Here is a 25,418-nt window from a genome sequence, read left to right on the forward strand (position 1 = left end):
TTATGGAAACACTCCAGAATTCATCATTTCCAGAGGCATCCGACAAGGAGGCGTAATATCTCAACAGCTCTTCACCGCAACTCTATAAAATATCGCAAAAAATCCGCAGAATAAAGACCTATCCGTTGATTCCAGAATTGGAGTAGAGAAGTAATTTGCGAACTTTTACTGTGGTCAATGGTTTTTGTGAATAGGTTATTGATGATTGGAATGGTGTCTAATATGGGAGGAACATTGGTGAAAAGATTTGTTACATCTAAAGAGACTATAGTAAAGTTATTTGGAAGAATAAGTTGAAGAAATTTTGGAAATTAAATCTAAAGTGTTGGTGACAGTATATTTGGGAGTGTAATTAATTAGATCTTGGAGAAGAGTGTTGATAAATTTTGCTAGTGAAGCCAGTGGGGTATTGTATATGGAATATAAATTAAAAATACACAGTTACTATGAAATTGTCTAGTTTATTATTCGGCATTCGAAGGTAACTCAAAACTCTTGTAACATTGCTTCGAAACTGAATTTTACTTCTATTTATTAAGAGGGAGAGATAAACAGTTAAAAGACGAATTTTTATGATCTTCAAAATCAATCAAGTTTAAAAGTTTTTAAAATTTTGTTGATTTACGTGTAAATATCCAACATATATTAATTAACAAAATAACCCAGTAAATTAACACAGTAAAAACTACTACTCCAGGCGATAGTATCTGTATGCCAAATACTATCAAACTGCATTTACGTCGTTTTTCCGCATGGTTACATTATAAGCCTTTAACTATTCTGGTAGTTCGTTATAAACACTGAGGAAGGCTCCTAATGTATTTTATTTTTTCCGTTTTAAGTAAATATTATTTTCAATGAGATAAAACAATACCCCAGGCGTGTACTTAGGTAATTTTTTATGTTTTTTGCGAATTCTAGTAACCATATAATGGCCGGTAGAGATTGAAAATTCGGGGAAAGATGGTTAGAGGGGTTAGAAGAAAATGAATGCAGAAGAATGTGACAAAAATGAATATGAACGCAGAAGAACAATGCCGTTGAGATGAGAAAAAAATATTTTAAATCAAAACAGAGAGCTGAAGAAACGGTTGTGGGTGAAAATTCACTTGATACGTGATGCTGCGTATTATGTTGGAGAAGATAAAATAACAAGAAGGAGAAAAATTATATCTCAGAAAAAATGTGGCTATTAAAATATTGTTGCCAAGAAAAGTGAACTGGCAGAAAAATTGCTACAATCTTATAGTGTTTGGAATGTTTTCCCACTGAAGAAATTATTAAAATAATAAAAATTTCTACCAATGTCTACATACAATATATAGGTACAGGATACAGTCGAAATATTTTATCTTACTGGAAGATATCAATCTGACAGGCAAAATATATTAGATCTCAGTAACGTTGATGGTGCTGGCACAGCTATATATTGTACAATGTCATACAATCGTTTCCGATTTCTCCTGTGTTACCTTAACTAATAGACCAGTAAGACATGAAATCGATAAATATTTTTGAATTATTTAACTAGATAACTAGTTTCTTAGTATCCCGTTGACTAGGGATTTGAAAATTAATTATAGACTATGTTGAGAACTCTATACATGAATAAAAGTGAAGTTACACCAGAATTAATTAGAAACCTAGGAGTACACGAAGGATGGGTTGTTTATTTGCCTTCAGTAAAGTCTAAACGTTGGTTTCATTTGTCCCAAAAAGAAGGAAAAATATAATAGTGTTGATTATTACAATACTGAGTATGGCGCCGATGCCGTGGATCAAATGTGTGCAAGTTATGCCCACATTTTTCATGTGTTTCAATATATTCACTATATCCAGCATAATACATTAGTGGTGTACAGTTTCTTCATGTCATCAATATAATCACAAATTCAAAAAAGATTTTTTGGAAAAACGGTAAATTTCACTTACTGCAAATGGACAGCCAACAAAAATAATCAAAATAGGAGTTGAAAGATGCCATCACTGACCTAGATCCAGAGATTATTATGCAAAATGCTATAATTGGATATATAAAGAACACCAAAAGAAAACACACACTATATGTATACAAAGGCAAACCAAAGAAAATGAGAATAATAATCAGATTTCTATATTTTTGCAGCAGTTTTTGCTTTTTTGCATTTAAAAGTAGGATAACCCTAAACCTAAGGCACAAATTTAGACGGGATACTTTGGTATCCCAGGCGAGTATTCGTGTAAAACGCTACGCTGCTACTTTTAGTAATATTATAAAAAAAATATTTACGATATTTCAGAGTAAACTCAGTATTTTTTTTATAAATAATAGAGACGAACTATTAGGAAAAACTTTTTTAAATTATAAAATCGAACTATTAGCTATCTAGTTATGATACTCTTCATACAGTGAGTAAAAACACTTGAAACAATCGTATTAAATTATATAATTCAACATTTTTTTATTTTGTAATTGAAATACCTAACTAACACATTTACTATTTACAATAATATAAAACACATATATTTTCCTCCCACTTTCCACCACTCTTCTACCGTCAAACGCATCGACTTAATATATCCTGCAAGCAAGCACTAACTCGAAAACATCGAGTCTTCTGCCTACCTCCGAACGGTGGCAAACAAAATGCACCGACAGAAATGACCGACCGAGGAGCGAGCAGCCGGCACCGTGTCTGTGGCAACCGACGACTAGCAGCGAGCTTTAGCTTTATGTGATATAGAAGTTTTCACTGCTACGAGCTACGGCAGGACAAAACAGAACGCGGCAAGGCACTCACGGGACGGCAGTAACCGTACAAAGATGCGATAAACTACTGCGCGCGCCTGCAACCGAATCCCCTTTCAGAATTTCTGTGAAGGCTTTTCGGCGGTGTTGTCACCTTGACCAGAATATCACGTGAATTAATATTTTTTATGGGTGGAATGCTTTATTCGGATTTCTACTAGAATGGTTATGAAAAATCTTACGCATGACAACAATTTCAAAATATTTATTTAGGCTTCCAAAACGATTACTTAATTAAAACGATTTTACGCAATTGAGGATTAATTTTGATGATCTGTCTATTAATTCTCTTGAAGTGGAACTGGGCGGGACATGTGATCAGAATAAACGACGAGTGGTGGGCCCAAAAAATAACAGTATGGAGCCCACGAGCAGACAGAAGACGCAGAGGCAGGCCACCTACACGATGGACACACGACGTCAAAAGAATCGCTGGGAATTAGCTGCAGAAAACTCAAGACTGACGGAACTGGAAGAAATTAGGGAAGTGTGAAATTATGTTCAACTGTGTACGTAGAAGGCTGGATGATGATGATTAATTCTCTTGTGTTTTATACTGAATCACTATATGTTCGATCATTTTTAGCAAATTCAAAAGGTTTTATCTGTTCGAGTGATCTATTAATATTACCCACGTTAAGAAATCTGGATGCTTATGTATATACAAATACATGTATGGTTCTGAAACTGTTTTCTTGTGGCATGTCTTCTTCTTTCAGTGCCTATCCGTAACCATATGAAGGGTCTTAAATCCATACGAAGAAACCCATACCATTCAAATATTAAGAAACATCCTCGATACAGCAATAACAGGAAAAAAAATATCCTTAGAGAGGAATCTCAACCTTCAATCTCCAAACTTTGAAATTTATCGGTAGCAGGTAACATCCAAAAAAATAACATTAAGGCAATTTAAAAGGCTTGTTCGATAACATAAGCATTCGCACCGGGACCTAATTGCTTTTTTCAACTCCTTGTTGGTTCAAGCAAGTCAATTCGAAAATCAGAATATTTGTCAATTTATATCGACGAAAATTGGACGTAGCTACTGCTCCCATAAAAATGGAATGTATTCAAAAATAAATTCGAAATATTTTTAAGAAATGAAATTAAATTTGAAGACAAATAAAAGCAGAATAAATAAACATTACTAAACTTAACTATTGTCGACGAACAAAACGATAAACGTCTGGAGGAAATCGTACGGAAAGTAGTTCGTAGCATGATGCCGAAAAGACGCGAAACCAGATGTTGGAATGGTGGCAACATAGGTCACATTCGCCGTAAATTGCAAGAAAATAATACAACAGCCAGAAAGCTAGAACAAATCGAACACAGTGCTGAAAAAAGTCATTCAAATGCTGATGCTCAGTTAAGACGGCCATACAGTGCAAATTGTAATCACTGTCTTAAATTAGAAGAACGACTTTGCCCCGTGCAGCGAACCACCGTCATTAATGATCAATGGCAGCCTCAACAGCTACAAGACGCTCATGCAGATGAGCCATGTATAAAAAGAGTATTGAATTGGATGCGTCGAAGTGAATGACCTTCTTGGCAAGACATTAGTGCATGTAGTCCCGAAGTCAAGTGTTACTGGAGCCAATGGAATTGCCTCGTGCTAAAAGATGATCTTCTGTATAGAACCTTTTGAGAACGATGATGGTACAGAAACTAAGCTTCAGTTGATTGTACCTAAAAGTATTGTGTCAGTTGCATGACGGTGCATCAGGTGGACACTTTGGTACTACGAAGACTCTGCAAAAGGTTTGAGAACGGTTCTATTGGGTGAACTGTAAAGATGATGTAAGAAGATGGTGCCGGAAACGTGAACTGTGTGCAACCAGTAATGGTCCAGTTGGTAAAAAGAGGGCACCCATGAAACAGTACAATGTTGGTAGTCCTATGGAAAGAGTAGCAATCGACATTGCGGGTCCACTTCCAGAGACGAATGATGGAAATAAATACATCCTGGTAGCCATGGATTATTTTACGAAATGGACTGAGGCCTATGCGATACCAAATCAAGAAGCTGCTACCGTTGCAGAGGTACTTGTTAAAGAATTCTTTAGCCGATTTGGTGTTCTCTTGGAGATCTACTCCGACCAAGGGCGAAACTTCGAGTCAACCCTTTTCCAAAACGTTTGTAAATTGATTGGTGTCAATAAGACCAGAACGACACCCCTGCATCCTCAATCAGATGGAATGTTCGAGAGGATGAACTGATCGATGGATAAACACCTGTCCAAAATTGTATCAGAACATCAAAGAGATTGGGACAGCACATTCATTTATTCCTAATGGCCTACCGCTCGGCTGTGAATGAAAATACAGGCCAGACTCCAACCTGCCTGATGTTATGTCGTGAAGTTCGTTTGCCCTGCGACGTAAAGTTTGGATGCAGACCTTCCGAAGAACATGTTGAAGTACATGGTTTTAAATTATAATTCAATTTGATTCGATTTATTTTAATTAATTTTCTTTTAATTTATTTTATATTATTTTAATTTCAATTTATTTTATTTTTTAATTGCAATGCTTTTTAATTGAATTGAATTCGATTCAATTCCATTTCATTCTATTCGATTTATTTTAATTTATTTTATATTATTTTAATTTATTTTATTGTATTTTATTTATAATATTTTATATTATTTTAATTTAATTTTTTATTTTATTTTAACTTCTAGTAGTTAGTGATCGCGCGATCGTTATTTTATCGTTTCAGTCGATTTTATTTTTTCATATCTCTGCGATCCAAAGCTCCATTCGTAACCGCGATAAGAAAGCTATGCTTCCACTTCCAATGATATAGAATAAGCTTATTTATTGATGGCTCGATGGTAAAAATCAACCAATCTATTCGTTTTTCGCAACTTGATATTTTTCCAGCTAATTCTTAATATGCTCTTTCTGCGGATTCTTGACGTCAAGATTCTTATCAAGATATTTTGCTGTGATGGCATATGCTTGTAGATTAAATATTGTATGATCATCTTTTTGTAAAATTAATATGCGGCGATTTCATTTCATTGAGATTATTTGCTTTTGATTAATATGTACTCTTGCTTTGTCCAGATATCAATTTTGTTGAGACATATTAGAGTTTATGATCTTGAGTTTATATTATATGAGATATTGTTTTGTTATTTTGAAGAAAAGTCGTAATGAAATAAAATAGCGAGAATTAAATTTTCTATAAGATACGGATGGTTAAAAATGTTTTAATTGATTGTCCTTGCTGCAAAATAGCAATAAATACAAATAAGAGGGGGGAAACAAGCCTTTTCTTATTCAATGTTTTATAACCACTTAAATTGCACTTAAGACCTTCATAATTTGTGTAGAAAATCTTTATAATATAATAAAACATTTTACCAAATTTCATTAAATCAATTTAATAGATTTCGCATACTAGTTTTGCAATCTAATTAATATCTCTTTAAAATTGATTTTTTTTTAATCTTGCACAACAAAAACTAGACCATATAAAAGTTTGCCAATTTTTTTACTTATAAAAACACTAACGTACTTTCTGGAATGAAATGAAATGGACAGCCTCAGGAATGTTTTAAAATTAAAATAAACAAATAGAAAAGACTGCGTTCAAAAAGACTTCGCAGGACGTTTCTTATAAAAGAAAAAAAGTTGAATTACGAGTAATAGTTCCTGAGATACAACCGGTCAAATTTGACCGAAATTTTCGATGAAGTTATAAACTATATGATGATGATCTTTAAACCATTACCTTTTTCATTCGGAGCTCTTTCTTGATAAAAATTTTTCATACATTTAAGATATTTATAACATATATTATAATAATAAAAACCATCGGTATTGCGCGTGAAAAATACCAAAAAAATTAAGTTGAAGAAAATTGAATTTCAAATATCAAAATCGGTATACGTAAAAAAAATGTACTTTCTCGGCTTCCAATAAAGCAAGTTAGTTAATTTACGACGTAAATCGAATATAGCCATCTATAAAAACGCATTACCAAATCCCAGAGATGCTTTAGTTTTGTTATAAATAAATTTATTTATACTCCAATCTTCAGAGACGAAAATGCCACTGACCCTCTTTAAATCATACGAACAAGCTGAATTTTTTATGAGAATATTAATTTTGGGACCAGAAAAAATATACAAAAATGTTTCCACCCTCTACCCATTAAAACCACCCCCCTTCGTAGAGGAAAACGACCCCCTTTCTGATCTGTACGTATTAGAAAAAAATATTTCAAATAAAAAAATGTAGCTCAGACAATTTTAAACAATAAAATTCATTAGTATTGTTTGTGTAAAATAAAGGCAAATGAAAAAGAATCGAGAGTAAATCTACAAACATACAAAAAAGTGATTAATGTTTAAAGAAACGTAAAATGTTCTCAAACTGTTAAAATGTTCAACACGGGACACAATATGAAATATAGTTCAGCAGAAACAATATAAATTTGCAACAAATAATGTATATAACACTGTTGCACAAGTAACAATGTAATTTGGAGACAACTAATTGAATAAAACATAATGAGCAGAACAGTGAATGCAGCGGAAGAAATCTACGTTGAGTTGAAACAGAGTGCAGAAGCAGTAGGGCTAGCAATAAATACAAATAAAACAAAACTACTCATACAAACCAGATCAAATAGACCGGTGCAACAACACTTTATTGACGATATAGAACATGTAAATAGATTCACATACCTAGGAATGGATCTGGTTGCAAGCAATGAAGAAGAACTGGAAATAAATAGAAGGCTTGTGCTGGCAAATAAAGCCTATTTCGCGATGGGCCACATATTCAAATCGCGAGACGTACACCGGAAAACAAAACTCCGGGTCTATAAAACAATAATCAGGCCCATAGTAAGTTATGGTTGTGAAACATGGGTGGTGACATAGAAATCTGCCAATGCATTAGATGTGTTTGAAAGAAAAATATTACGTAGGATCCTGGGCCCAATAAGTGAAAACAACAACTGGCGAATTAGGTATAATAGAGAAATATACGAGCAATATAGCGAACCAACTCTAGCACAACACACTAAACTGCAGAGATTACGGTGGGCAGGGCACGTGGTCCGCATGCATGATAATAGAATCTCCAGAAAATTATTAAATGCAAGAATGCAGGGAAAAAGACCTGTTGGAAGACCTAAAAAGAGATGAGAAGACGAAGTCGATGAGGATGCCAGGAACTGCCTGGGAACGCGTTCATGTAAAAGAACAGCCGTAAATCGAGATGATTGGAGAAGCCTGTTGAAGGAGGAGAAGGCCCGATTTGGGCTGTAGTGCCATTGGATGGATGGAATTGAATAATAATGTAACGATTCTACACAGTTAAACGTGTTTATCAGCAAATGTAACTTGGCGACAAAGAATTGAATAATAGTGTAATGAGGTACACAGGTAAACATACGTATGCATCAGCAAATGTATAATGTTGTATATAAATGTACCGCGTGGGACGGCTTAATCCGCAAATGAACTGCGAACCCTTTGCTTCGGTGAGATTCAGAAACAATAGTAATTTAGAAAGTGGGTTCTCGGGGATCTCAGGAATTCGATCTCCTGAACCCGAAAGTCAGATAGAATTAAATGATTAGAATGATTTTTTACCAAGTAACAAAAAACAAAATTTGTTTAATTTATTAGTGCTTGTAATTACCGTTTAAATGGGAATAAGCCACAATTAAAGGTTAAAGTACGTTTACTGGCGTCTCAATTTCCATTTTGGAAATCGTTCTTGTTTGAAGTTGAAATTGAAACATCAATAAACGTACTTTAACCTTTAATTGTGGCTTATTCCCATTTTAATACTTTGAAATTACATTGAAATGCCACAAGAAAATAGCTTCAGAACAATATTAGTGCTTGTATTTTCAGAACGATTTTCGAAGTCGAAATCGAAACGTCAAAAATAAACTTATATTGTAGCTTATTCCCTAATATTGTGGCTTAAGGAAAATAGTAATTGCATCCCGGTTTTTCCACTTCACAATTCCAACATCACCTGCATGTGTAATATTGTAATGGCCCTGGTACATTTTTTTTCAGGCTTTAGGTATTTAGTATAGTCTTTTCTATTTTATCTAATATTGTTGCACAGGAAAAGATATCAATGAGCAACCTCTCAACAAGCATTATGCAAAATTATCAAAATATAGACAATAATTTTTTTCGCGAAACTTCTTCGACAATTGGAAAACAGCTTTTTCTTAATTGCATTGCCCATTTCATTATTTATCCTCCCTTCCGGTATACATGTCAAAAGCTAGAAGGAAACCTGTCTAAGCGCAACAACAAACCGAAATTTTAAATCCCCGTTTGATGGGCTTCATAGGAACGTATTGTTTCACTGACGAACGTCCTTGAAACCAATCATTGACTCATCTATCGCTATATTCTGCGATGGATTGTAAACACGTGCAAATGTCTCTTTCAAGTGATTTATGAGTGATCGTAATTTGTCGAATCCTTTGAGTCTTTCTGTGACATTTTTGTGTTGTCGTTTAGGTGGATTATCGTCATAATTTTTAGAAATCTCTTTAGGGCCATAATTCTTCCAATTCTTTCGGAATGGAAGTTCTCATCATGGGACCAATATAGTTTCAACCCTATTCAAAATATACTTACAGAAAGCCTTGACTTCATGGAAAAGAAAATGCGAAGGCATGGGAGTACCGGTACGAAACGAATACCTATCTACGTGTTAAGCTTTGCAGATGATCAAGTAGTGATTGATAGAGTACGGGCGTGGTTCCCCAAGAGTGGTTAGTGTCAACTTTTATAAATCTTCCAAAAAAACCCAATGCGAGAAAGTGCGAAGACTATAGAATTATAAGCCTTATGAGCCATTTACTTAAAACATTTCTAAAGGTCATCCACAAAAGAATATATACAAAATGTGAGGAACAACTAACAAGAACACAATTCGGATTTCGTGATGCTCTGGGAACACGGGAGGCCCTTTTTGCTGTACAGGTGCTATTTCAGAGATGCAGGGATGTGAATTGTGATATATACGTATGCTTTATAGATTACCAGAAGGCATTTGACAGAGTAAAACATGACAAATTAATGACTCTAATGCAAGAAATTGGAATTGACAACAAAGATCTTAGAATTATCAGAAACATTTACTACAATCAAACGGCCAAAATCAAAATAGAAGACCAGTTAACTGATAAAATTGCAATAGAACGTGGAGTACGACAGGGCTGTATTTTATCTCCATTGTTGTTCAATATTTATTCTGAATGGGTATTTAAGGAAGCTTTAGACGGTTGTGCGAAAGGAATACTAATAAACGGTGAATGGTTGAATAACATTAGATATGCAGATGACACTATAGTTTCAAGTTATGATATTAACAAATCGCATAACAGAAGTCAGCAACAGATACGGACTAGCTCTTAACATAAAGAAAACCAAATTTATGACAATTAGTAAAAAACCAATACTAAACGCTCAACTTACAATCAACCAACAGAATATCGAAAGAGTCGAGCAATATACATATCTAGGCACCAATTTAAATAGCCAATGGGACCACTCAACAGAAATTAAACAGCGAATAATAAAAGCAAAAGCAGCATTCGTTAGAATGAGAACTATTTTCAACAGTCGAGACATATCATTAAAAACAAAATGCCGTCTATTGAACTGCTACATATTCACAGTTCTGCTCTACGGAATGGAAGCATGGACACTGACTGTTGCATCTATGAATCGGCTCGAAGCTTTCGAAATGTGGTGTTATAGGCGCATCTTACGTATATCCTGGGTTGACAGAGTTACTAATGTGGAGGTCCTGCGTAGAATGGGGAAAGAATGTGAAATTCTCATGACCGTCAAAACTAAAAAGTTGGAATATCTAGGTCATGTAATGAGAAATCAAGAACGTTACGGCCTTCTCCAGCTGATTCTCCAAGGGAAAGTAAATGGTAAGAGAGGACCGGGAAGAAGACGCATTTCCTGGCTTCAAAATTTGCGAAAGTGGTATAACACGACTACCACTGAACTGTTCCGCGCTGCAATAAGCAAAGTGAAGATAGCCGTGATGATCGCCAACGTCCGGAACGGATAGGCACTTTAAGAAGAAAAAAGTAGTGATTGCACAAGACCAAGAAGACTTCAGTTAAATGACGAAGAAACTACAAGAAGAATATACCAAGGCTGGCCTAGATATTAACCTCGCGAAAACAGAGTACCTATTTACAAGTGAAGAAGACATAGAAGATCTACAGATTGACGACAGCGTAACAATCAAAGGAAACGATAAATTCAAATACTTGGGTTTATAATCACGAAAAACGCAGCAACAGAGGAAGAAATTAAGCAAAGATTAGGACAAACAAGAACAGCAATCCGACAACAACTCAGTATAGTGGGATAGACACCCAAATATGAAGACAAAAACACAGATTTATAAAACATTAGTGCGAAGTATTATGACATATGGGGCTGAAAATTGGATTATAAACAAGAAAAACAGCAATAAGATAGTAGCAACAAAGATGGCTAGCCTGCGAAGATTCTGCAGAGTAACAAGAATGGATAGGAGAAGTTATGACGAAATAAAGCAAAGAACATAAATAGAAACAGACACACTAACCTATATAGAATAAAAAAGACTAAAGTGGTATGAACATGTAAGAAGAACTAGCGATAGCAGATAATAAGCGAATGGAGCCCCATAGGAAGAAGGAAAAGAGGACGACCCCGAAGATCCTGGAGGAACGAAGTAGACGACGTCATAAGTAAGAGAGGTCTAAACGATGGAGAGAATGGGATAACAGAGAGACATGGAAACGGTTGAGCGAGGGGAGTGAATACTGTAGAATCCCTGAATATATATACCAATATAGTTTCATACTAGGAAGGTAATTGGACCCCATGTATAAAACCATGCCAACAAATGCTTTTAACTCTTCTAATAAAAATTCCAACTCGATGTTTTTTTGATGAGCATTCTAATTACTTTGGGTCACTATTTGCAGTAAATATTCTTTCGTTAGGAAATATTCTTGTGTCAATTTCAAGGTTAGGTCCAATTTTACTAGTAAACTAAGCGTGGGAGAATTTATTGGTTGGTAAGAAGATTTAGTCCAGTAATATTTTGCGGCAGATGGTTGCATCTCTTCATCAGAATCGCTTTCCATATCAGACGGTTCAAGTGTACCAATACGTCTTTTGCATTCTTACTTATAGTAAGTTCTTTTTCAGTGAGACATTTTTTTATATTGTCTTTGCACGACATAATCTCTAAAATCAAAGAAATAGTATGTTACTACTTTGTACTGAATAATGACAGACACTGTTAAATATATTTCAAAACCAATGAGTTAGCCTGTGACACAAAATTCGGAATGTGCCGTGAAATCATCATGAAATATTATCCTAGCTGAAACACTTTTTTCAAAGTTACTTGCAGATCCATATCTTTTACGTACCTGCTCTGCATATGCATTTCGTTAAAAAATATTTCAAACAGATCACGAAAACACCAAAAAAAACACTAACAAATGAAAATCGGCACATAACCTTAAACGTATATTGTACATATTTTGCATATAATCTGAGTCAGTCAACAAACAATTTTTTTATTAATAAAATTGCTTTAATAAGTCGACAAAATTATGTACTTACCCTCAAATAAATTTAAATGTTCAGTAAGAAGCATTATAACTAATGAAACAATGTTCATTCGAAAAATTTTTAAGTTTGTCAAAAATAATAACTCACAAGTTGACACTGGGAAGATTATCACACACACCGTATTTTACAATATTCTGTAAACCAGATCTGTGCATATACACTTGCTTGATAGATGGCTCCAGTAGTCTCGTAATTAATCTAATTGACTGGGATACAATATTCCCCATAAATCCTAAACGTTTTCAAGATATTAGAAGTGGGAAACTAGTTCCCAGAACCACTCAAAGTACTAAGGGTAATTAGATGAGGTTGCCACGACTTGGAAATAGTTTCTATTTAATCTACTTTATACTTTATGAAAGTTGCGAAACTGCAACAAGTGACACTTTAACTTCAGAGGAGTAAAATTAAATGTTTGTGCAATTTTTATTGCAAGAGTTGACTTAATATTGCTTTTGTCGCTATTAGTACAAAACTAACAACTCTGCAAGTTGAGTTTAATGGTGTAAATAGATGAAAATTTAATCCTTTTTTACATTGTTTCATACATATAGAATGAAAAAGAAACTTTTGAGCTTTTTAGTATTTTATACTGGTGTAAAATTTGAGACAAGAAAATATCAAATAATTTAAATTTATGACAGTCCATTGGGGATTATCAGCTGTGCTATAAAAACTGTGCTATCAATCATTTTCAAAACGAGTATAGGAGTAGAATAATTATAGTTTTTATTTTTAACCAAAATATTTAGTTATTCGTAATTCTATTGATAATAAATCTTATCGAACTTACCATATGAACTTTGTTTTCCGGATTGTAGTGAAGGATTGGATTATTCTGAAAATGATGCGCGCGTAGCGGCAACATCGCCCGAAAAGTGCTAACTGAAAGCTCCTGCTCCCAAGCTAAATCTACGAGCTTTTAGTAGTGTTCAAGATGGCGCACAGGGGTAAAAAGCTCACTCCTCCTGGAGATCGACAAAGCTACATTTCGCGAATGGTGAGTTTTTGTAAACTTTATCTAAGTTGTCAGTTGAACACTTTCAATGTTTATTTTTAATTTTTGATGCTTTTTAGATGCTTCTATATTGATTTTATCGGTTAAATGCGTTTTATTGATTCTACAGGAACAGAATTCTTTTCCTGTTACTTATATGTCGAGGTTCAACAGTTGGGGAGTTAGGGGAACCATTACAAATTATGGGGTGTTTATAGCGTTAATCTTGTCAACGTTACTTTGGTTAAATATAAATCGTGGAAAAAATGTTTAAAAAAAGTTTAATTGATTTGAATACTTTATTAATGCATCAAAAATTACGATTTTTTCATTTCTTTTCTTTCTATTGTAGAGTTTCTGAATTTATTGGTACTCTTTTTTCTTTTTATTATGTAAGATTCAAAAAGTAGTTACTATATGATTTATACAATTGATGTTTATTGGCCCATTTCAGGAAAATTGCTTCTGCCGGTAAATTAACGCAATTAGATGTTTTTCTTGAAAAGCAAATCAAATATGAATTTTTAATATTTCTCCTGGCTTTATAATTTATTCTGTTGTATTTGCAATGACTACAGCTACAAATATTTTTTTTCGTCATGTACGAAAATATAGATGTGTTAATGGTGGTTGTTAGTTGAGGTGCGGAATGGATCTATGGTGTTAGTGTTACAATACGTTGATTGATATTTTTGTCGAAATACTCAGCTTCTTCCAGGCTCTATTTGCGTGTGACTGTGTTGTGTTTTTATAGAGGATTAGACCAGTCTGTCTGTGAAAAAAAAATTGATTTCGCGTAAAAACCGTATACAGAGATTTGAAGGTTCTTATAGGTATATGAGAGGTAGCTGATGGCAAATCCGTGAAGACGTACAACTGATTTTGCTTTGTTTTTTTTTTTAAACATTATTAAAAAGTTAAAAAATGATTGTTTGCATATAAAACGTTTTTTATACATTTAAAAAATAGTTCAAATAAAAGTTGTAGATCCTAAAAAGTTCTTTAAATTGCGATTAAACAATTGATCGAGATAATTTCAGTAATTTATAAATGTTACTAACTGTTTTTTGCATAATTGAGACAGTTAATGAGTTATTAAAGTGTGCTAAATCTCTACCAGATTAACCAAATAGTTTGTAAGTTATTCAATTTGTTTATCCCGAAAAGCGATTGGTAAACAACTTTATTTGCCCAAACAGTAACTCTTGAGGTATTTAGCAGATTGCAATCGATTCTTTGTGGTTTCATTTATAAGTTATAATAAAAACTTCAACATTTTATTAAATTTGGTATTAAAATACAGTTTGAAAAAGGGCTGACTTTTTAGCTTATAAACATTTATATTAACCCATTAATGCCCAAAATTAAATTTTTATCAAAATTGAATCAAAACTTCAGAATGAAATAAAGAGAGGTTGTTTTTAATAGAAATGTGCAAAATTTACGTTTTTTTTCTTTGTAACTGTCTTTTTTTTTGACGTATGATATATCATACGCTGGGCAATGAAGGACACAATATTTCATAAGATATGTTTTATTTTAAAATATTTACAACGTGTGATATTTGACAAAACATTTCTCGGGATGAAGTCCTACATTACATTTAATGCATCGATATTTGGTACACTTGCCACATTTGCCGCACCTTCGTTGTTTTTCAATTTTGTCCACCACATGACCCACATTATCCAAACGAATTTCATCATTAACATGTTTTGAAGATTTTGGACGTACTCCACGTGGTGTTGGAATATCTGGAGCTGTCAGCAGGGCCTCCACAATTCGTTTGTAAAATTCTAATAAAGAAATTGCCTCAATGTTGCGGTAAAGAAGCCACACGTTGACTATTGCCCCATTCAAGCAAAATCTAAATATCGCCCAATACCATTTTTTGGATCGAATTCGAATCCTAAATAAACCTCTTAGCTTATCTAATAAGTCTACACCACCCATTCCCTTGTTATACATTTGCACAACGTTTGGTTGAGGGACCGCTATAATTTTTCTGTCTTTTCTGGACCATCTGTTACAGTTTCCTATAGTAAATATTTCTGGAGTTGAAATATTAGTTGCCATAGTAACTTCATTATTGTCATTCCAGCGAACAAGAGTGAGTTGATGTTCGTCGCTATATAGAGCGTGGGAAGTTCCACGAATTTCTTTTTTTACTTCTTTGAGTGGGGCTTTTTCAATTCTGTCTTTTCCAATTGTGCCGATACAGTGTATCTTTTCATCTCTCAACCTTGTCAGTAAAGGTAAAGATGTAAAAAAATTATCAATATAGATAACAGATTCTTGTGGTAAAAACCCTATACACAGCTTTTCGGTTACGGAACTTCCTAATGAGTTGCCCTGTAATTTATCTCCACTTCCAGTATAGGGAAGAAATTTTGCAAGGTAACCTTTACTGGTCGCAACACACCAGAATTTATAGTCGTAACGGATGGGTTTTCCTCGGATAAACTGCTTCATTGAATGATGCCCATAATACGGCTCCATCGCTTCGTCCACTGAGAAACTTCCGTTCACTGGCTGGAGTTAATGATGAAAACGTTCATTTAGATGGTCAATTAGTGTATTATCGTTAAAGTGTAAAAATCTATGAATCTGTTCAAATCTGTTTCGACTTATAGTATTACTTACTAGATGTGAGTGAGAGTCCCCTCGACATTCCCAATACATTCTTCTAGAAGGCAGTGGATGGTATCCAGAGGGAATAAGGATGCCGAAGTATTTATATAAATCATCAACGGACAAAGAGAAAGGGCAGGATTTTTGTGAAGCATACTTTACCGTTTCTTTGCAAAGATAATCCATAAATTTTTTATCAAAGAATAATTTAAACACATCGATTGGCTTCAAATTTTGTTGTCTCCATTCATTTAGTATATGGGGTTCTATATTGTTTTTGAGAACATCATTTATGGCTCCTTTCTCTAGTTCTTTTTCTTCCCACTTACGATCGATTCTTTTCATAGGTTTTTTTCTGTTTTCAGAAGTTTGTGAAATTTCTGCAACCTCCCTTTTTCTTTTCTTACCTGATTCGTGAGTTTTAGCCACAGTTGTATTTGACATCACTGTTTTCTCAATTGCTGTATTTTTTCGAGAAACAGCTGTAATATCCATGCTTTGAGACAGTGTACCTCGGCCAATACTTTGAAAAGTGTAAATTGAACTGGTCTTCCTCATCACTTCCGGCATCGTCTCTGTCAGAATCATTTCCATCATTTGGATAATACAACGTGAGTTGAACTTCATCACACTGGTCAATTTCCTTAGCCAAAGTATCGTCATCTTCTAAACTCTCATATATTTTCAACAATTCCTCTGCATCTTTGGGATCATTAGGATCATATTTTTTCGTCATTTTTTTCTAAAACAGAAACAATATTGATTAGTTACCATAAGTGCCCAGCGTATTATATATCATACGCAAGAATCAAAGATCTTCAAAATACTCACCAGTATAAATTTCAATACTATTTATATCACTATTCGATATTTAGAAGCCTTTCTAGTTGAACAGTACAAAAGATTTTTCAAAATAAGCCAAGAAAGTCATACAAACTCTACTAAAATGAAAACGGTGTACTATAATATAACCTAAGAAAACTTGGCGCAAAACTAATCACTCTTCACCGCCAAGCGGTTATAAATTTCTCATTTTACGATAAACAGTTACCTTCTATCATCTACTCTGTAACCTATATTGGGAAAACAGCTAATTTATACTTTTTTTTCTGACTAGTAGATGGCGAAATATGTAGCAGTGTCTCGCGTATTACATAAAATACGGTGGTCATTAATGAGTTAACTGACATTTGTTTCTCAATAAAATCTGTCGTCTTGCCAAATTCTTTTAATTCCACCCATTGCAAATATCCATGTCTCATCTAAGTATACGAATGTTGCATTATCAGATTTAATTCTAGTATATTCTGTCAAAAATTTAATTCTTTTGTGAACCACACTACTACTTTCGCATAAAAGTAACCTATTATTTTCTTTTTTGATTTTTTTTTGAACAACCCATTTATTTACAATCTGTAATAAGGATTACAATAAGTAAATTGTTTAATTACTCGTAGATTACAAGAGACTTGCAGGAGACTGTCCAGTGACAATAACCTATTCAACCATAATTTTAGTAACAAAATTATTTGTGACTCTAATGATTATAATAAATAAAAAAAGATATTTTTAAAATTTAAAAGTTTAAAATCTTGTTGGTAGATCGCTTCGAATAAGACGCTTTAGCCTTCTGTTTTCCTGGTGCCTCATAAGGTTCTTCGCTAGCCTGTTGGGGTGGTTTTGCAGTCATCTGTCATATTTTTGGGAGTAACTGGCAATTTCTTCTTTGACAGTTTTCATCTGAAGATCGCGATTGATGAATTCATTGGGTATGTACCACGGTGCATTTGTGATAATGCGGAAGGTCTTCGATTGGAATCTCTCCAGTATGTCGATATTGGATCTTGACGCAGATCCCCACAGTTGGATCCCATAGCTCCATATTGGCTTTATCACTGACTTGTATACTAGGATTTTATTGTACAATTCAGTTGTGATCTTTTTCCTATTAGCCAGTACATTTTACTGAGTTTCAGACCCAACTGATTTCTTTTCGTAGGTATGTGTTTCTTCCACGTTAATCTGCGGTCCAATTGCATTCATAGGTATTTTACATTATCCTTTTGTTGTAGTATTTGGTTATTTAATGAGACGGTTGGGCATGTACCTTTTCGATTAGTGAACGTTATAATATGTACTGACTTGCTTTCGTTAACTTGAATTCGCCATGTTTATAACCAAATCTTTATTTTGTCGAGATTGGTCTCGACAAAATATTATTGAGTAGTTGTGAGGCCATATACGGATTTAAGTGAGCCGCAAAGATTGCTGTGTGTAACCTATTATTTTCTTTTTTGAATTTAAATCCTAAATCTCTCAACACTTTCCAAAGACTAGTCCTCTTAATTTCAGAAACTTGTCTTTCTCCTATGTTGGCCAATAAAGTATCTAAACTGTCATGCTGATTGTTTTCACGCATTCGATACAAAATATTGCGAATTTCAAAATTTTTCTCCATCAGGTAAGTCAATGCTACTATAGTAAAATTCATTAAGCGATGCAGTGATATGTAAACATTACCACGTGTAGGCCTTCAACAGGGCCGCATTTAGGATTATCTTTTTGTTTATTCAGAATATACTTATATTATCTTATAAAATACGAAATTTATATTTTAATTTTGCAAAAGTGCTCGACAAAGAACCTGATTTTTTTAGTTGATATCCGATAATAGGAACCATTTATACAGGGCGAAAAACCCAAGAATTTATTTTTTTGCCAACAATTTTATGTACAGAGTGCCTGCAAAAAATATAAGTTTTATTTTTAATTTTTTATATACTTAGTTGTTTGTACAATTCTAAAAAGTTTCATAATAACAATAAGAAAATACTCATTACTCAATTATATTATTAATATGTCGTGACTCGTCACTGTTAAATTATCTAAATTTGAAAATTTTTGGGAATGCATATGTAGGTACTATAAATATGTCATCAGAACTAAACGTAAAGTCAAGCAATGAGGCATGCAAGTCATAGATTTAATGATAACTTACCGGTAAAAACATGACGGCAAACAAATTCAACAAATTGTTCCTGATATATTAGTTTCATAGTTACCGTTAAGTTTTCACAGAAAAGCGCTGTTACCAAATAAAAACATATGTATTTATTACAGCAGCTACCGGCCAAACCATGCCATCACTTGCCATCGTGAATTGGTGTCAGCATATAAACATTACGTTTGTTTTTCCAGTTCACTGCTAAAATATTGTCTTTGGTGTTCATGTAGAACGTTCCATGCTGTACATTTTGCGAAAACTTTGGAAAATATTTTCGGTTTCATTTCACCGTACTGCATACACAATGTTTTTGTCACACAACTACTTGCTCAATTTGGACTTGTGTACCAATTGTCTGTCTAGAATATATCTCCTTTATTTTCATATTTGGTTATAAAATATTTTACTACGCTACCACTAAATCCTAATAAATTGTCTCGCACTATATCTGATGTAGCACTGTATAATCTGTTAATAAATCTGATATTATTCCAATTTTACTATCACACAGCACAAACATTTTTACTCCAAATCGGTGTCTTTTCGAGGGAATATATTGTTGTCTAAAAAGGACTGTCATGTTCTGCTGGATTCACATTGTCGACGAAGAGTAAATATCGAAATAGTTGAAGAATGCGATCTCTGGTCATATATTTTGTAAAAAAGTCCGTTTTTATTAATTAATCTGTTGTCCAGATGCGGCATTAGCATCACTAAAGCGAAGAAGGTATACATGTTACTCATAATTGTACCAGTCCATTTTTTTGATTTTGTACTTCTGATGTCTCATCCACATAATATATTTTTCGCTTCTCCTCTCTATAAGCTCTTATCTTTTGAAGATATTCTCTTCGCCACATCACAATGTCGTCTCTATCTAATAAAAGAGTGTTTCTTCCCCTACGTTTATATTGAAAATTAAGTTTTTTCAATATTCGGTAAAACGTGGTTTTCGAAAAATTTGGCAAATTAGGGTCATCGTTCACCTTCTTTAAAACCTTATCAACCGTGGGTATTTCGTTGCTCATAAAAAATTATGAACCAGTCTTCTAATGGGATTTTTGTCAAAATCATCAATTTTGTCAAACTTCTTTTTCCGGGTTAGACATACTTTTGATCCAGCGAATTGATGATTCGTTTTGTATTCCTTGATCACCGTAAACACACTTCTATCACAAACTCTAACTTTATTGGCCACTTTTTTCACAATATCTTCAACCACTAACCCGGGATTTTCTTGTCTTTCACATTTAAAAACATTTAAAATGATTTCTTTAACTTCAAGGCTAAGAGGGCTTCTTTTACTTCGTTTTCGAGGAGGACTCCATGTATTTTCAACCAATTCATCAGCAGAATCAGTGGATGACATTTTTAGTTTCAATATCTGTTATTGAAATATGTGGTTACTGTTCCAGTAATCACAATCATGTATAGATAGGGCCGTTAAATAAAAATATATACTTAAATAGTTTTAAATCGCATAATAATTAATTGCTAATTCAACATTAACAGCATAAATATAATATTGTCCTTTAACCATCAAGATGACTAAAAATTTATTCACAAATCGATTCAAATTACAAAATTTCAATACCGAAATATTATACCTACTTAAATCGTGTCCGAACCTGTATAAGTTCCAACGACGTCGGCAGTAACGAAGTAAAGATGGACATTTCGGTTAGTTTTTAAATATTCTTGAAGAACTGTTACTTGCATGTATGCATAAAATATTCATTAATTTCATAAATCGGATTATTTTTTCACTTACTATGTATTCAGTGATAACAATAATTTATTTACTATGCAATAAACACTAATAGTTGAGAAAAGAAAAAAATTAATAAAGTGTCATAATTATACTGTTACTTATCGGAACTAGTAGACTCATTTGGAACATCTTTAACATTATCTGTTAAATTTATCGTTGTTTATATGCCCTGCATCGCTTAATGAAATAAACTTTAGAATGTTTTCGAGCTGTTTTTTTGTCTTCGTGATATTCATTCACAGTAAGATCTTCTTGAGAATCTCTGACAGTCTTCATTACAGTTTTTAGCTTACTTTCACTTATCACAAACGCGTTGATTTATACATAATAATGTCTTTAAAGGTCCACCATTGTCTCTTTCCATGGTAAAGTTCACTTTTCAGAGCAGCCGTCTCAAAAGTCCGAATAGCTATGATGATTGCCGACCTCCGCCGCGGAGATGGCACTTGAAGAAGAAGAATGGTAAAGTATTTATGCACGTTTGCAATTAATTCATCAATAATATCCAACTTACGTCTAAGCATCATGGTCACTTAAAACTACACGTTTGAATTACAATATACTGAATTTAGATCAATATGACACAAACTGTTGTGCTTGAGAGGTAAAATATAATATAACCGCTTACAAAGATGCTAAACACATTAAGCAAATTACCCTAATGATCATTAGAAATGCCGATTGTAATTTAATTATGTTTGATAAAAAGTTTAGAAATGGTTGGAACCGTACATAAACAACTTAAAATGTTTCCGACATGTATTTTATTTTTAGTACAAGTATTTTCATTTGAAAGTAAAAAGGTAAATATATTTACCAAAACCCTAATTTTAACCCGTAATGGCAGACGTCCCAAAAACGGTACACTCTAACAGACATATGATCAATCTAACCACCACTATTTAAATTTGCGAAATGTCTAGTTTACTCCTAAGTATTGTTTTAAAAAAATTAAAAGTGATATTTTAGTACTTTGTATATCTACTTTGAATATAAATTATCCTTAGCACGGTAGTATTTGTTTTAGAAAAAAATCATTAAACAAGTAGGTGAAAGAAATTTACGTTAAATAACATTATGCAAGGATACTATTTATTAAAAAAATGTAACAAAATATGCAAAACTATGAACAACAGGTTAATGACACGTGTATTTATTTTATACCTAAAATTTAGCAAAGTGTTAAACATTATGCAGAACACGAGTGCAGTTTGCCGTGCCTTTGACTACAACGAAAGGTTTTTTGCGAATTCCGTTAATCGTTTAGAGGTATAAGTTGGTTGAATGTACTGTAAATGCTATCTTGGTTCCTATTGGTCAGGTTCTGTTTTTTTTTTGAGAAAGTGTGTTTTTTAACAGCTTTCCATTGAGACTACTTACAACCGTGTAACAATAAAAATATAAAAGTTATTTTAAATATTTATAAGCTAAAAAGTCAGCCCTTTTTCAAACTGTTCTTGAATAACAAATTTAATATAATGTTGAAGTTTTTTTATTAAACCTTAAAACTGAAGTCTTAAAGAATCGACTGCAGTATACAAAACATCTCTAGAGTCACAGGTAGAGTTTGAGCAAGTACAGTTGTTCATTTAACCGCTCTCCGGGATAAGCAACTTGAATAATTTATAAACTAACTTAGATAGAACTAAAAACTTCAAATGGATAATGGTGTATTATTTTATTAAAAAATAATTAAAATTATCGAAAAGGACTACAATTATTCCAAGACGTTTTCGATCCAGTCGTACCATCATCAGTAAAACCTTAAAGTAGATTTCCACCTTAAAATGACCTTTAATTAAAATTAATTTTATTGGATTAAAAACCTTTAAATTAGATGACAATCATGGTTATATTTATTAAAGTGATGACACTAGGACGATGTTATACGATTTCACATTAAGGGAACATACTTTTTCCCTGCTCGAAAAGGGGAGACTACTGTGCCCACCGGGTAAAACAAGCCAACTGAAGAAGTCGATAAGGAAGTAACATTCATTGAAAAAAGAGTCAGTTGAACTTTTTATGATTAACAACTTTATTTGAACCATTTTTGTTTCAAATGTATAAGAAAAGTTATATACAAAAAAAAATATTTTTTTCACTTTTTACGATTGTATAATAAAAAGCAAAGCAAAATTATAAAATTTATTTAGCTTTTTTTTGACAGGGGTAGGATGTACGAGGGGCAAAAATCCTTCTTCTTCTAGTTCCATGACCGTTATCGATCGTTGGATATCATGTTGGCTACCATATTCGCTATCGCGACTTTATTGACAGCTGCTCGAAATAACGATGTAGTTGATTTTCCATACCATTGCCTTAGATTTTTCAGCCATGATGTTCTTCTTCTACCAGGACCACGATTACCTTGGATCTTTCCCTGAGTGATCAGATGTAAAAGATCATATTTTTCAGGGTGTCTCATAATGTGACCGAAGTATTCCAGCTTGCGTTTCTTTATTATATTGACCAGTTGTGTTGTTTGGTTCAGCCGTCTAGGGACCTCCTCATTTCTAACTCTGTCGACCCAGCATATTCTGAGTAGTCGTCTGTATACACACATCTCAAAGGCTGTCAAGCGTCTAAGGATAGCCTCAGTTAGAGTCCACGCTTCCACTCCATACAGCAGGACAGGAAAGATGTAACAAGATGTCATTCGAACTCTAAGGTCAATTCTAAGATCGTGACTGCAAAGTACGTTTCTCATTTTTACAAAGGCAGCTCGGGCTTATTCTATTCGGCTTTTAATTTTTGCGGTTGGATCCCAGCTCTCATTGATATTACTGCAGAGATACACAAGTTTCTCTACTCTGTCCAGTGTGGCATCTCCGACTTTTATACCGTCATCCTGTATATAATTTTGTTTGCTAACTATCATATATTTAGTTTTCTTAACGTTGAGTTTTAATCCATACTGATCACAAGTCTGTTTTATTTTGTTCATTAGATTTTGAAGGTCTTCTCCGCAATTAGCAAGCACTAAGGTATCGTCGGCAAAAATCCAGGTATACAAAACCATAATACGACCAGCACACATACGTATGGAAGCAAAACATGGACGCTAACAAAAAAAGAAGTAAATAAATTTCTGGTGTGGGAACCTAAAATCCTTCGAGTATTCGTTGCAGGGATAGCCCCACAAACGAATGGAGGCGCAGTCTTGTTTTTTGGGAAAGGAAAATTTAGTGAAATATATAAAGACCAATAGACTAAGATGGGCAGGGAATTGTATTGGAAGGGTACAGGGGAAAAGGGAGAATTGTTAGAAATTTTCATTTTTTGTTTTAATAATTTATTAGATAGGTTATATTCTGTACTTCACTGTATGTAATTAACACTAGTTAAAATTGGGTTGTGTCATGAGATAACACGAATAATAAAATACCTATACAGGAGAAGAATGTCAAAAGGTTACCGGTTAAGAAGGGGGAATGTCAGTTGTGAATCGCGCAGAAACAAATTGTTACTCATTGTTTTCATGTGTGGCTCTGAGGTGTACGTCATTTTACTACGCCAAGTGGTGAAGAAATAAGTGATATGGATGTAAGTAGTTCAGCAAATGTAAAGTTAAGTGAGAAAAGCAAATCATTTGGCCTCATGACTGATGTAAGTAAAAAACTTAGATTACAAAACCATAACCATGGTTCAAATTAATTTAATTTAATGTGTTCTGTTCATAAACAAAACTCATATTTATGTGGTCTAATTATCACACAACAAATTCAAAACCGACGGTCACGTCAAATAGAAGAGAACGCTAAATTTAGAGATGCCGTATATAGTTATAGAGTAAGGTTTATAAATGATAAGAATATAATAAAATAAGTTCAGGTTTGCTTTAAAACTTTTATGGCTATCCATGGTATAACCAAGAAAAAGATGCAAGGTCCTTCAAAACTCTTTAAAAGAATTTGGTATGTTTCCAAGAGATCAAAGAGGAAAGCATTCTTCAAGACCTAGGAAACTCTCCAAAAAACAAAGAGGAGCAGTAGCGAACCAGTAGCGAACCTACTTACCAGAGGAGCTAACTATCAATAAAATGCACACAATGTATATTGAAAAATATCAAAATTTAAAAGTGCCTTACGAAACTTATAGAAGAATTTTCTCAACCGAATTTAATTTGTCATTTGGGTATCCCAGGAAAGACACATGCAGTACATGTGATGAGTTCCAAGTGAAAATAAAGAACCTAGAACTTGAAAAGGGTAACATTATTTCAGGATATAATGAATGATGGTGCTCTTAGGCTGGAGAATGAAATAAGGCGCTTAGAAAATGAAAATAAACTCCATAAATTGAAAGCAGACACATTTTATAGGAGGAAACGAGAAACTACAAAAAGAAGTAGGAAAAGCAATGAAGAAGCAATTTGTTTTGATTTCCAGAAAAACCTACCAATTCCTATCATTTCTACAAATTGTATAGTTTTAATGTCCACACTTTATCAACCGAAGCCTGTACATTTTATACTTATCCTGAAACAGCAGGAAAAAAAGGTAGTGATGATGTGTGCTCAATGTTGCACGATTTCGTATACAATAATCTTGATATAAATTTCC

The 25,418-nt window shown here is 33.5% G+C and overlaps 1 protein-coding gene across 2 annotated transcripts in view; it reads left to right on the forward strand.

The window, feature by feature from the left end:
- Kdm2 (Lysine demethylase 2) overlaps positions 1 to 25,418 on the forward strand; it is a 134,493-nt gene that overhangs the window by 38,329 nt on the left and 70,746 nt on the right. Inside the window, exon 2 of one of the 2 annotated variants that reach the window (XM_072522412.1) lies at positions 13,272 to 13,450. The exons of the other annotated variant lie outside the window; for it this stretch is intronic. Within the exon in view, the coding sequence (XP_072378513.1) occupies positions 13,388 to 13,450 (63 nt within the window). The 5' untranslated portion in view covers positions 13,272 to 13,387. The remainder of the gene's footprint in view (positions 1 to 13,271; positions 13,451 to 25,418) is intronic. 2 annotated transcript variants of the gene reach the window in all.

This window comes from Diabrotica undecimpunctata, chromosome 2 (genome assembly GCF_040954645.1).
Source record: "Diabrotica undecimpunctata isolate CICGRU chromosome 2, icDiaUnde3, whole genome shotgun sequence".
Lineage (NCBI taxonomy): Eukaryota > Metazoa > Arthropoda > Insecta > Coleoptera > Chrysomelidae > Diabrotica > Diabrotica undecimpunctata.